This window comes from Phyllostomus discolor, chromosome 15 (genome assembly GCF_004126475.2).
Source record: "Phyllostomus discolor isolate MPI-MPIP mPhyDis1 chromosome 15, mPhyDis1.pri.v3, whole genome shotgun sequence".
In the NCBI taxonomy this organism is placed as follows: Eukaryota; Metazoa; Chordata; class Mammalia; order Chiroptera; family Phyllostomidae; genus Phyllostomus; species Phyllostomus discolor.
Genome location: NC_040917.2, coordinates 18,982,071 through 18,996,348, shown reverse-complemented (window position 1 = coordinate 18,996,348; position 14,278 = coordinate 18,982,071). Strand labels below are relative to the sequence as shown.

General features: G+C 47.1%; 1 protein-coding gene across 3 annotated transcripts in view; it reads left to right on the top strand.

The window, feature by feature from the left end:
- TGFB2 (transforming growth factor beta 2) overlaps positions 1-8,801 on the top strand; it is a 69,912-nt gene extending 61,111 nt beyond the window's left edge. For 2 of the 3 annotated variants that reach the window (XM_028531385.2, XM_028531386.2), the window contains 3 exons: positions 1,533-1,710; positions 2,819-2,972; positions 5,982-8,801. In XM_028531385.2, coding sequence (XP_028387186.1) covers positions 1,533-1,710; positions 2,819-2,972; positions 5,982-6,140 — 491 coding nt within the window. In that variant the 3' untranslated portion in view covers positions 6,141-8,801. The remainder of the gene's footprint in view (positions 1-1,532; positions 1,711-2,818; positions 2,973-5,981) is intronic. The other variant, XM_036016162.1, reaches the window with a different exon arrangement.
- Positions 8,802-14,278: the final 5,477 nt, after the last annotated feature.

Below are 14,278 nucleotides of genomic sequence, written 5' to 3'. Positions count from 1 at the left end.
GGAATTGCTTCCTGGTTTGTGCTGTTCAATGCCCAGTGATGACTTGGTGGTACTGACTGACTGACGGGCCAGCGCTCACACCGTTCAACAGTTAAGCTCTATATTCTTCATTTAAGCAAACCAACTTCCCATCTATGCTCAGCATTCAAGCAAGTCCCCCAAACCAGCGTCAGGACCCCACAGTTGTATGCCGGAGAAGAGGGAATGCCCCTCGCTCCACGGCCCCTTCCGCTGACTCCCGTGGGGGGGACCACTTCATGTTGACTAGTGGGTGCCCAGGGTTCTGACTGCCTTCCTTATCAGGCTTGGACTGTAGTTTATAAACTCATAACAAGGCCATAGTGTCCTCCAGACCCTTGCTCACCTGTTAGTGAAGTAGCCAAAGTCAAGGACAATGAGGAGATGCCCACAGTACATGGGCATCCAATGGTATGTTAAAGTGGTTTTGTTTTTTACTCCTCACCCAAGGATATGTTCTTTATAGATTTCAGAGGGAGAGAGGAAGGGGGTGGTGTGGGAGAGGGGGAGAGAGAGAGAGAGAAAAAAAAACATTGATGTGAGGGAGAGACTTCAGTTGGTTGCCTTCTCTGTGCGTGCCAACTGGGAATCGAACCCGCCACCTTTTGGTGTACTGGGCGATGCTCCAAACAACTGAGCCACCTGGCCAGGGCCAAAGGCTGTTAGATAATGAGTTATTGGATGATGAGGGGCTGAGGGGGAAGTGGGTGCCATTGCGGGTGCAGCACCGCCAGGTCAGGCAGCCGGTTTCCTTCCCCTAAGCGACACCATGCACTTGCAGAAGGCTGCCATGGCCTTTTAGCTCTTAGCCCCCTCCCAGGGGTCGAGAGATTTATGTCACTCTCAAGCCTGCTCAGGATTCCCTCCGGGAGGAGATTAAATGCTGAAACTGGCAGTCTCCTCCGAGTGCTTTGGGGTGCTCGAGTTTCTCACTCTCAGATGGAATCAGGGAAGTGTTAAGGATGTCATCAACTCAGTGAAAAAGCCCTTTCTTCCCAGCCTCCCCAGATAGCATTAGGGAAGGGCAACTCCTGTTTCCCTGGCACCTAATTCACTGCAAGTCAGTGTCAGGCTTAGTTTATAGCCATTAGGAAAGGCTTTCGTGTTCCGTGGTCCCAAGAAGAGCATGAGCCCACGGGGGACCGGGCAGGTTCGGCTGCTGTGTGTTCAGTCACGGAAGGGTTTGGACACAGCCTGCACGGAGGGTCGACTCAGGTCACCCGCCTAGATTGCCCCGGGACTGGAGGTCAAAGACTTCTTCCGTAGTGACTTTCAGAACCAACAAGCCCTGTCTCGGACCCTGAACGGCCTTCTGACAAGAGCCCCCTTTAGAAGTACTCATTGTCGCCCGCTGCCGTCCTGTTGTACCATGTCTGGTTCTGTGGGGAGTGACCGTTGCCAGTCATCACTGCTCTTTGTGACAATAGAAGCAAACAAACAGACAAGAAAGTAGGGCTGATGATATTTGATGAAGGTAAAGCTAAATGTTGATTACCCGAATGCATTTTTTCAAGGTATTGATGGCACCTCCACATATACCAGTGGTGATCAGAAAACTATAAAGTCCACTAGGAAAAAAAACAGTGGGAAGACCCCACACCTCCTGCTAATGTTGTTACCCTCCTACAGACTTGAGTCACAACAGTCCAACCGGCGGAAGAAGCGCGCCTTGGATGCAGCCTATTGCTTTAGGTAAAGAAAATAAAAATAGCACGAAGGGATTGCGTCCGGTAACTCTTGCACTTGCCTTGGCCCGTTCTGTGACCCGTGCGCACGGCGTAAGGCCAGGCACAGAACAGGGCGGCCCCACGTTTCCTGACATCCCTCTTCCCAGAGGCTGAGTGTAGTTGTCATTTCCAAGTTGTGCTCACCATCTCGTAACCTCCCGAGTCCCTGGGAAGCCCTTTGGGGCTGGAGAGGAAGATCAGCTCTCTGCTCGCCAGAGCAAGGGGGCCTGGTTAGGGAGTCTCACCACCTGCACGAAGCCTTGGTCCTCACGGCGCAGGGCCCAAGGTCGTAGCGCTTTTGCAGTAACGGGGACGAGGGAGATGGAAGAAGAACATTCTCTGTCACTCCTTTAGCTGCAGGATATGTGGGAAGTGAGGGCAACACAGATTTGTCCCCCCTCCCACGTGAGTCCATGGAGGGAGAGTGTGAGTGTGCTCCCAGGGCTTCTCATCAAGCCTGCTAAGAGGCGAGCTCTCTCTCCATTTCCAGAGCTGTAGGGCTGCGAGGAGTCCTCACCCATTAGGTGCACAGAGTGTCCAAGTTCACAGGGACGTGGCGTTTTTGGGGGGGGGGGTCAGGGCCAGTGTTCGTACTAAGCAAGATGCCATGGTTCTTGGTCTTTGGTTCATTCCTAGATCAAGAAACATGACGTGAAGCAAAGGATTTATTTTCAAAGGAAAATACCTGAGATGGAGCTTTGAAAATAACTCTTGCGCTTCATCGTTTCATATTTGGGGTTGGATGGCCACTCTGTGCCATGTGGGTTGGACAGAGGCTGGTCTCCATCAGCCACTCTCTGCTTCTATCCAGTCCATCATGGGAAAGGCTTGATTTTCAAAGTCACGTTCAGGGGGGTCATGCTGTAGAACTAAAAAGGGAAAGTCGTCCCAGCTAATCCCCCTAATCCCCCATCATGAAGGTCACTTAGGTTACAGTAAAACCATTAAAAGACCTGGCCTGTGATATTTGCTTATAGATATGTGTTGAATAAATGAATGAGTCGCTTTTCTGGTTGGGGTGAGGGGCAGGAAGAAAATAAGCTTTACAATCCCCATTGCTCTTCTTTTAACAGAAATGTGCAGGATAATTGCTGCCTGCGTCCACTTTACATTGATTTCAAGAGGGATCTTGGGTGGAAATGGATCCATGAACCTAAAGGGTACAATGCCAACTTCTGTGCCGGGGCGTGCCCATATTTATGGAGTTCGGACACTCAGCACAGTAGGGTAAGCGTTTGGTTGACTTGTCTCTCCTCTTCTCGGCTTGCTAATGTGTACCCGCCAATAACATTTGACCCTGGAATGATGCAGGGGTTAGGGGCACTGTGCACCCTACACACATGCAGTTGAAAATCCACGGATAACTTTTGACTCCTCCAAGAGTTAATGCCAGTCATCCCTCTGTATCTGCAAGGTATTTGTTCCAGGACCCTTCACAGATACCCAAACCTGCAGACCCTCAAGTCCCTTCTGTGATAGGGAGCAGGGCGGTGCCTCCTGCCGGCCCTCCCCATCTGTGATTGGTTGAATATGCGGAAGCAAACATCCGAGGTATTGAGGGCTGGCTGTGCACCTATTGAATCGAAGTGGACCCACGCAGTTCACACGCGTGTTGTTCAGGGGCCAGCTGTATTGCCAGATGAATCCCAGTTGTCCCAGTGCCAGGTGGTCACATGGCAAGGAAGGACACTGAGGCCTCAGCAGATGCTTCGGCCAAGTAAACCACTGGCCCCTGACAATGAGCAGGTCATGTCACTTCTTCGAACCTCAGTTCTTTCTGGTCAGAAGGAATGTCTCCACCCAAAAGTATGTTTAAAGTCAGTAAGGCCAAACTTGAGGGTTCACGTGACGACCACAGAGGTGGTCTGTGAGGACACAAGGCCTCAGAAGGCCGGGCTGAGACTGGGCGCCAGGGCTCCCAGCCCAGATTAGCAGAGGCCTTTCCTCCGTGATAACGGTATTCGTCCAAATGCTTCTCTCTGGTGGGTGACGATGAAAAAGGCCACCTAGCTATCTTGTCCAAACCTCTCACTTTTCCAGAGAGAGGGGAATCTGTATGGTCTAGGTGGCTTGCCCACGATCAGACAGCCAGGAACAAACCAAAGCTTGGAAGGCAGGCCCCTTGTTTAACAACCAGGCCCCGGAGCGCTGTGCCTTACTGAATTTCACTCTTGCAGCGCGGCTGCCCCCGGAGTCACGCCGCTGCAAATCTCCTTATTAAAGAGGCATCAGAGAAATCGGCTTCACCGCAGGGCAGGAAAGTGCATCTGCCGCCAAGATCACAAAGCGCATTCGGCTGCGCTCAAAGAGTTCCGGGGTTATCAATTATTTCAGACAATCCGTACTTTCCAAATTCCTCTTTCATTGCCTATGAAAAATCATGCGTTCACGGAACACGAAGTCTATTTATTTATAAATGCCTCCATAAGCTGGATTTGAAGTTGATAGATACGCCCCACGCACCACCCCCCCCCCGCCCCCCCACCTTCCTTCAGCTGTTTTCCCAAGTCCCCTGTAGATGTTGGCAGCAGCCGCTGAGCATGTGCTTGGCCCCGTGAGCGCGGCCTGCTCCTGCCTGTCCTTCTGTCCGAGCTCTCGGGCCAGGCGGCTTCCTCTGGGCCGTGGCAACGGGAGCTGCAATGTGGGCGAGGTCCCGCTGCCAAGTGGAAACCCAACTCCCCCTCCCAGATACACAGAGGGAGTGTGTGAAGGCAGAGCCCGCGCTTGTTTTCCGAGGGGAGAGGAAGGATAACTGTCATGGGTGCAAATATGTGGTTTGGACAGCTCCCCGAGGAGCCAGAGGTAGCCTCATAAAGTGGCCAGTGTTGCCGCGCTGAACGGGTCTTCTGTCTCGGGCTGAAAACAGCGCAGCGAATCTCGAGGAAAAGGTCACTCGCTGTTTGCCTAACACATTAATGGCATCCTTAGAAATGACTGTCATCGCCGGGGGGACCTACATACTTCCCCCCGGGAAAAGTCACGTTCGCCTTTGAGAAAGGAGGGGGTTCACGGTTCGGGATGGACAGCAGGACTTTCTCCTCCGTCTGTTTTAGGGCTGGCTGGCCCCCGCGGAGCTAAGTGGAGGGCGGATTCTTGTTTTTGTTATTGTTGGAAGCCCAGTGTAAGAAAGGGAACAATTAAAATATAGATTGCTTTTGATGAAGCAATGATACATGAAGACGCTTTTTTTCCTATTTATTTATTTACCGAATGTATGTGAGTGACATGGGTAATAAAATTCTATAGGTTGCAGGTATATAATTCTTTTTTTAAAGATTTTATTTATTTATTCTTAGAGAGGGAAGGGAGGGAGAAAGAGAGAGAGAGAGGGAAACATCAATGTGCGGTTGCTGGGGGCCGTGGCCTGCAACCCAGGCATGTACCCTGACTGGGAATCGAACCTGCAATGCCTTGGTTTGCAGCCTGCCTTCAATCCACTGAGCCACGCCAGTCAGGGCAGGTTTCAGGTCTATAATTATAGTGCATTACCTATATCTTGTATTGCGTGTTTACCACCCTTCTCCTTTTCTCTTTTACATGAAAATTTAGGTGACATTAAATTGACCTGGGAAGATGCTTAGCATAGAAAGATTTCACACTGCAGACAGGTTTTTTTTTTTTTCCTATACCTAAGGGCAGACTGAAACTCTGATGGAGGTATTAGTAAAAAGTTGTATTCTTCTACTTATCTGTGTATTCATTTCTCCTTCGCCTTACTCATGAGTCTCATTTGGCCAGAGAACAATTCCTGCAAGGTAAGAACAAAGTCTAAAAAGTGTCTGACCTCACAGAAAATTTCCTCTGGATGGGAAGGCAGAATATACATTCAGGAAACAACGGCAGTTACAAAGACGTATAGAGATAACACCAAATACCAAGAAAGCCGTGTGTTTGGAAAGCCTGAAATGTGTATGTAGCAAAGCAGTGATCAAAGTGAGGACTTACTGGAAAAACTGTCAAATCTGTCAAATGAGCAGTTTTGTCCAGCAGTTCTGACTTTTAAAGAATCATTCGTTTGCAATGTATGGAAAAAGGATTCTATAGGAAACTGATGAATTCATTGACTACTAGGGACACATACCATTCTGACCATGACTGGCAGTTAAGACGAGAGAATTGTAAACCAAAAGTTATTTCAATGGCCCATTCAGGGCTATGGCTGATAAGAGTAGGGAGTGATTCTTTAAAAATTAATTGTCTTTTTGTTGTTGTCTTTTCTCTCTGGTGTCCTTACAGGTTCTCAGCTTATATAACACCATAAACCCGGAAGCATCCGCTTCTCCATGCTGTGTGTCCCAGGATTTAGAACCGCTCACCATTCTCTACTACATCGGCAAAACACCCAAGATTGAACAGCTCTCTAACATGATCGTAAAGTCGTGCAAATGCAGCTAAGATTCTTGAAAAAGTGGCAAGGCGATCATCACACGATGATGATGATGATGATGATGATGATATGACAACAATAACAATGTTCAGGACAAGAAACATAAGACAGCCTTGTTCCATCAGTGTTAAAAAAATGATTTGAAAAAGCGGTACTAGTTCAAACACTTTGGAAGTTTGTGTTCTGTTTGTTAAAACTGGCATTCGAAACAAAAGGAAAAAAAATACAAAGGCTTTATTCTACATTTCGCCTACTCTGTAAGTGAGAGAGACAAGAAACAAAACCTTTTTTTTAAGAAAAAAAATAAACACTGGAAGAATTTGTTAGTGTTAATTATGTGAAAGAAAAAAAAAAAAAAAGAAACAGGAAAATCCCGTTCAGTGGAGTTGCTGTACATGCGTTCCTAACCCCAGCCTCACTTGATTTTTCTGTATTGCTATGCAATAGGCTCCCTCCCGTTTTTACTCTCAGAGTTCACAGTGAGTTATTTATTGTGTGTTACTATATAATGAACATTTCATTGCCCTTGGAAAATAAAACAGGTGTATAAAGTGGAGACCAAATCCTTTGCCAGAAAATTCATGGATGGTTTAAGGAACTTGAACTCAACCGAGCCAGGAAAAAAAAAAAAAAGGCCAGATGAGTGGGATGAAAACCCAACGGGAGTTCTTAGATGGCCCAGCGAGTGGGTGTTAAAGAGAAAGACCCTGGAAACGATGCAATGTACCAACGGCCTAAGGAAGCTTCCTGTAAAGTTCAAAGCTGAAAAGCCTGTTAATAAAGGAAACTTGCAGTCAGACTAAGTCTGTAAGATTTTTTTCTGCCTTTCAATTGTAAATGGTTCTTTGTCAGTGTAGTCCACCCGTGAAATGTTGCAATGTTTGGATACATACTCGTCACACTTCAGACCTAGAACTCTTGCTGTCTAGTTATGCCATAGGTTTTTCTTAGTTTCGATATATGTAACCATACCTATATTATTACAATAGATGAGTGTAGAAGCCAGTATAATTGGAAACACATCTGCAGACTTTTTTTTTGCAAACTATTAAATCAAAACATTAACTACTTTGCGTGTAATGTGTAAATTTTTACCATATTTTTAATGTTCTGTAATAATGTCAACTCTGATTTAGATGGGACTTAAATTTGGGCTTTTTTATTTTTATTTTTTTTTAATGATCACACAGAACTGTGTTTCCTTTAGCTGGCTAGTATTTTTTGAATAAAGCCCCTAGATTTTGACTTGCACTAAAAATACATGTTTCATAGTATTTGCTCCATTGTGCTTTATAAATTGTCCATTTTTATAATGTAAGATACCTGAGTCCGCTTGTCCTTTTTTCTGTTACGGAAAAGATAGATTTGAGTTCAGTCCCCTTCCCTCCTCTTCCAAGCATCACCACTGATCAATTCAGATATTAAAAAGCTTCCGTGTTAGGAAAATTCGGGACGAATGTTGATCCAGAGACAATGAAGTGAAATGTTTGCATTGCAGCAAGGGCTTTCGGACCTGACCGAAACTCAGGTCTGAAACTCAGACCTGGCTCCTCCCACCTGGCTCAGTCAGCACATGTGCAGCACCCTCCTGTTCTCAGAAAAGCAGACAGTTTGTAGGAAACTTCTTTTACTTCCATTAGGCTTGTAGTGTTCAGGGTTCAATAGAGAGACTTGCCTTTTCATTGATTTTTCTTTAAGGACAAAATACAGGTCAGCACAAATCATTTTGTTTATTTCACTGACATGAAGGTTTTTGTAGGTATCCTCGGAAGGTTGAAAAGGCACAAACCAAATTCTCCCATGATCAAACCGTATTTTTCCCCTGTGAATGAGCGTGTTCTCTAGATCTGAGGCTACGACTTACTTTGCTTCAATAAATGATTTGCTACATGATTGCCGAGGCAGTAACCTTAGGTCACAGTTTGTAGAAGGTGTCAGTTTGCCCATTGTCCCTGATTTAGCTTTAAGATACAAATCCATAGGTCAAACCATGGAGTCTGCAGTTTCACTTAAAAAGCAGCACAATGAGGGTAAATCCAAGGGAAGTTGTTTGATGTAGTAAACTTTTTTTTTTTGGAACTTCCTGACCATTAATGAAAGGGAGGAATTGGATTTACAAGTTTGGAAACTGGAAAGGCGAGAGATAGAAAGCCACACACAGTAGCGAACACCCCTTGCGGTAGGTGTCCCCCGATCCCACGTTTGAGAGTGTTGATTTATTTTCTCTTCCACGTTTCTATGAATTTCTATGTAAAAATCACTTTTATTTCTGCAGGTATTTTCTCAGATAGCAATGACATTTTGTTTCGTATTATTTTGTCTTTCCTCATGAATGCACTGATAATATTTTAAATGCTCTATTTTAAGATCTCTTGAATCTTATTATTTTTTTTTTTTAGTTTGGGGATTCTATAAGGTCTTTATTTCCCATAAGTAAATATTGCCGTGGGAGGGGCGGGAGGAGGGGGGTGGGGGAAAGGTTAGTATGCGGGGTGGGGGCGGGGCAGTTTTTATGTGTTAAGCAGCAGTACAACTTTACGGTTGGCATGGTTTAAAAAAATGGAATATAAGAATAGCTGTTTTGTATTTCGATGACTGATTTACGCTGTATTTTAACACGATGTATGTCTGTTTTTGTGGTGCTCTAGTGGTAAATAAATTATTTCAATCTCACGTCGGTGTGTGTTTTTCTGCCGTGGCCCCGCGGTCGAGCCCAGAAAACACCTCGGAGGCAATGACAATGACCTCCAGCTGGGAAAGCCAGACCATCTTTAGGATGGTGCATTTTTTTTCTTGTGGTGGTTTTTTTTTCCCCCACCCCCTCCAGGATCCACACTTCAGAAATGTCACGCTTTATAGCTCGAGAGCCAGGGCTTATCTATCAAGAACCGAAGAAAGTCCTGTGCCGTCTTTTTATGCTCTTGTTTATTGCTCTTGGGTAATTGTTTGAAATGTCGTCTCCATCCAGCTTGACTGTCGACCAGAAAAAATGCAGAGGGATGTTTGGCTCACGCTCTGGCGTTCTGGTTCTGTGTCCTGCCAACGCCAGAGCCAGAAGACTCGGTCTAGACGACATCCCTGTAGCCCCATAACTTGGGCCGTTGCTGCGCCGGCCAGATAAAACAAGGGCCACGTGCTCCTTGGGGTTGGTCTCTGGGAGCTGCTACTCCTGTCTGCAGTTCACCCATACCACTGCACCAAAAAAAAAAAAACAAAAACCAACCCTATTTCCACACGTTTCCTTGGCTGTTTCCTGCAAGACCAGACTTTGCAAGTGCCTTGCCAAACTCTTAATAAATAGCACTAATAAAAAAAGTCGTTGTGGCTCCATCCGGTTGTCTTGCTTTATTTACCTAAGGAAAGAAGTCTTGTGTGCCCGTTGTGGGAACGCCGCAGAGAAGCAAACCATCAGGGCCCAGTGTTTAGGCAGAAGAGGGAATGGTTCCCTTTCCCACCACCTGTGTTTCCACGTCGACACTCAATGCAGAGAGGCAGTCTTTCACTCTGAAACAATGAGTGGGTGCTTCTCTGCAGGGGGCCAGCGTCAGTCAGCCGATCACCCTGGCCCACGCGCCCTTGTGAGCCACTCTGACCCTGTGTATCTTTATCTTGAAACTGAGGATGGGACTCCTGGCTTTCCACGGGTTTGCGTGCTCGGTTGTTTTGTTGGTAAGTACGTGGGCATTTATATTTTTTATAAAATACTTGGCTCAGGGCTTGGCCTGCCGTTGGCCATCTAAATGGTAGTCTTAACAGTATTTCCCAGCCTATTCTGTTTTTGGCTTTTGGTATCCCTGTCACCACAAGCCTTTTATAGTCAGGCTGCGACCCGGGCGGGCCTGAACTCCTGCATCTTGACACTGAAGGTATAACCCCCAGACTCGAGCCTCCTAAATGGGTCGCGCCATCAGTTATCCCTGAGAATATTCTGTGACCCTGTCTGTTAACCTTTTGGTTATGTGACTGAGTGGCCAGAGATGGTTTGTTTGAAACAATGGGCAAATGTTCATGTCACGCCTCGCTTAAGGCCACCACCTGAATTCCCAAATAGAAGAGACTGAGGGGCTCACTGAAAGACCTATGTCCCGCGAGGATGATGATGGTAACGGAGATTCACTGAGCACCTACTCGGTTCTCTGTGAGCCTAGTTAACCTCGTCTTTGCCCCCATGATGTAGGGTTTTAAAAATATATAACTCCCTATTGCAGGAAGTGAGCAGACGCAGAATGGTTAAATTATATGTCCAAGGTCACTCTGTTTGTAAGGAGAGAGTCTAGAACTTCTTGTCCAAACACTAGCTGCCAGCCAAAGGTGGCTGTCAAGTAGCTGAAATAGGAAAATATGGCTAATCTGAACTGAGATACTCCCAACGTGTAAGCTCTACATCAGATTTTGAACACTACAAAAACATAGAAAATGTCTCATTAATTTTTATACTGGTGACATATCTAAATAAGACTATTTTTGATATATGGTATTAAATAAAGTATATTACTAAAATTAATTTCTCCTGCGTCTTTTTACTTTTGTAATAATTACCAGACAATTTAAAATGACATAAGTGGCTCACTTAGACAAGTGAGAGTTTGTGGGGATTTATTATTATTATTATTTATTTTTTTAATAAATTCTTCAAGATTTTTTCCTTTTTTAAAAGATTTTATTCATTTATTTTTAGAGAGGGAAGGGAGAGGGAGAGAGAGAGAGAGAGAAACAACAATGTGCGGTTGCTGGGGGTTATGGCCTGCAACCCAGGCATGTACCCTGGCTGGGAATCGAACCTGCGATGCTTTGGTTTGCAGCCTGCGCTCAATCCACTGAGCTACGCCACTGAGTTGTTTTGTTTTTTAAGAATCAAAATTAGAAGTACAAAGTTAGATTCAGAGCCTTCAAAAGGGCCCATAAAAGCAAAAAGCCAAAACCCTGTAAGCCTCGAGAGTGTGACCGCAAATCACTCCCTGGGGGTTAAGCTAACACAGGCCTGAGTTTCGACTAGACTGTTACCTCGTGGTTCCAGCAAAATCTAGATCCCATCTTGCTGCGAATCTATGAAATCAGTTGTTCCGTCTCTGCCCTTCTCGTTTCTGCAAGCACACGTTCTGTGCTGAACAGAGGGAGATAAGACTCCGGTTTTACTAACATTCCAGGCCAGAGGCAACAGAGAAAATGTGACTTTTTCTACCTTGCCTGAAACATCGGGTGATAGTTGTATGCCATACAGTTATATACCATAACCAGATCCCATGAGGTTGGAGAAACCATTCATAGAAACATTAGACCATCCTATCAATAGAAATGAATAACTGTAGCTTTTTTAAGAGAAAGAATTGCTTTAGTCTTTTTTCCTGATTGTGTCTTTATTTCCCTGAAATCCTTCGTAGTTGGTTTGTTTAGTTCAGCAGGTCACGGCTGTTTGGGGGAAAACTGAGTGCACTCCTGTAACTGGGCAGAGACCTCGTGAAAGGAACACTGCGTACTGAGGGAGGCTCTGTGCTCTGGGATCAGAATGAGTCAAATCATTCAGCCTAAGAGAACAGACATAATTAAACAGCAAGGCAAAACATTAGTGGTAAAGAACAAGGCCCAAAATAATCTCTCAGGCTTTTCCGCCAAAGTGGATGTTTCTCTCCCGCTGATGCCCACCTGACTTAAGGAACACACAGACGGAACACTCAGGTGACATCGTAAAGCTCTGCCCAGCCCCAGGGGTGGCAACCCTCTCCGCAGGCCCAGGTCCCTGCTAGGAGCCTAAAGAAAGTCCCGAGTCTCCGGACGCCGGGAGCGCGCATGCGCTAGGACATTACGCAATCTGATTCTGCTCGAAAGGCCACGTCTGGCTCGTCCCCAGACCCGGGCGGAAGCTCACTTCTTCCTTCAAAGTGAAGTTAGATGAAACAGGACGGAAAAGTGAGCAGAGCTTGAAACCGAGCAGCGGAGGTTCAGGTGGCGAAATACCAAGTTTCACGTTTCCGCACGTCCGCTTCCCCTCGTTCCGGTCCTGGTGTTCTCCAAGAAACCGTCAGTGGGGTTCCGATCGCTAAAAATGGGGAAACACAGGTAGGAGCTGGTGGGGGGCGGCCTGGAGGAGCTCCAGGGAGGTCTGGCAACACCCACCCCCCAAATTCGGCTTGCCTGTTGTAGGCTACAGCGCGGGATTATCCCTGGAGGGTTTCCCGCAGGAGAGGTATTCTGGCATACACAGTCACGGCTCCTTCAGTGGCATCGCTAGGTGATTTCATCATGGTGTGACCAGCATGGTACACACACCTGGACAGGTACCTGACACACAGACACCCAGGGGCACACGCTGTCGGGAAAACAGCGCCGATAGACTGGCTCCATGCGGGGTTGCCGCCAACTTTCCATTTGTTAAAAAACCCATGTCTCCAAGTGCAACAAAGTGAGGAACACCTGTGTGCATGTGCGTGTGCGTGTGATTTCTAAATTCCAGTATTGTTCGTCGTGTAGCACAGAAAACAATTCCAACCCCGAGGCACTGGGATCGATTTTTTGGAATTTCATTTTTCAATGCCAGTCGCCATTTAATAGTATTTCCTATCAGTTTCAGGGGTACAGCACAGTGGTATAAAGACAATCATATACTTTATAAAGTGTTCCCCCAGATATTTCCAATACCCACCTGGCACCATTCATAGTTACTACAATATCATTGACTGTATTCCCTATGCTGTACTTTATATCCCCGTGACTGTTTTGTAACCTCCAATTTGTACCTCTTAATCCCATTGCCTTGTTCACCCCCCGCCACCCCCACCCTGCCTGGCAACCACCAGCCCGCTCTTTGGGCTTGTGAGGCCCTAGGATCGATGTATTGACTACAGTGGGGATTTGGCATAGTGAGACCAGTGAACGCTTGTGAGAGGGAGGAGGGGACACAGGGAAGGGGACAGGGAAGGGGATGGGGGGCACGGAGCGCCTACTTTACGTGCAAGGCACACTTAGCCAAGAGTTTGATGTACAACACCACAGCAACGAAACAAATGTCGTGAGGAAGACAAAACAAATTGGTCAGCTGGGCTTCACCTCCAGCAAAAGGCTCGAAGGGGGAACCCCACTGAGCCCTTGTCTTTCCCGGGGTCCTGAAGAGCCCAGCGCTGGCTGCGTCAATGAGGTGACTGGGGAAAGTGCCTCTTTGTCCTCTGTCTCTGCCCTGCTGGGCCGGGTGTTGGGAAATGGTCACATGCCACTCCAGGGGTCTCCCTCAGAATTGGGAGCTGTCCCAGTCTTCTCTTCCCTATTCTGAAGCTGCCCCTACTCCACCTGTGTTTCCGGAGCCTGGGACGTAATTTAGCTCCTGACAATTCACCGAGTGTTGGTTAAATTGAGGGAAGGCAAGGAATGGCATTGTAGTCTCAGCTCTGCCCCTGACACACAGCCCGGGACCCAGAGAGACCACTCGATGTTCTGGGCGTCTCTTTCAGTAAAATGTGTCAGATTGGGGATCTATAAAGCCCTTTGTTATGCTTTCTATGCTTTTCTTTTTTCTGTTTCATGGGGTGGCCCCATGTATCTTTCTACGATCGTACCAGAGAGCAAGAAGCACCCCTTCATTGATTCATTCCTTCAACAAATAATCCCGGAGCCCATCTTGTAGACCAGATTTTCATTTAGGTTTTAGGGTCTAGGTTCACAAGGTGAACAGAACAGGCCAAGTCTCTGCCCTTGGTAGGTTATGACTGTGTGGGCGTTTCAGTCCAGGGAAACCCTAAAAGGTACCGTGGCTGCTGCCACACTCGGGGACCTGGTTCACCACCGGCGCGGAGGCAGCATTGGGGAGCCACGATTTGGGCCTGATTTTGAGATGATGGAGAAGGAAGACCCTTTCCATCCCAGGATGCTTCCTCCACCAGAGGCTTTGAATGGGCAAAAGCTTCCCTTCCCCAGTCAGAGATGAGGCTGGGCTACAAGGCCCTGTGGGGGACAGAGCCCACCTCTGCCCCGTCACACAGAAGAGCGGATACATGCTCTTCCTGCCAGAGAAAGACGGCCCGAGGTCATCTCTGCAGACAGAGGCGCCGCCGATAGGGCTTCTGTGTTCATCCCGCTACCCACCATCCCTCTGGACAGCCGGGAGTAACCAGGTCTGCTCCCTGGGAGCTCAGAGATTGGTGCACAAGAAACAGCC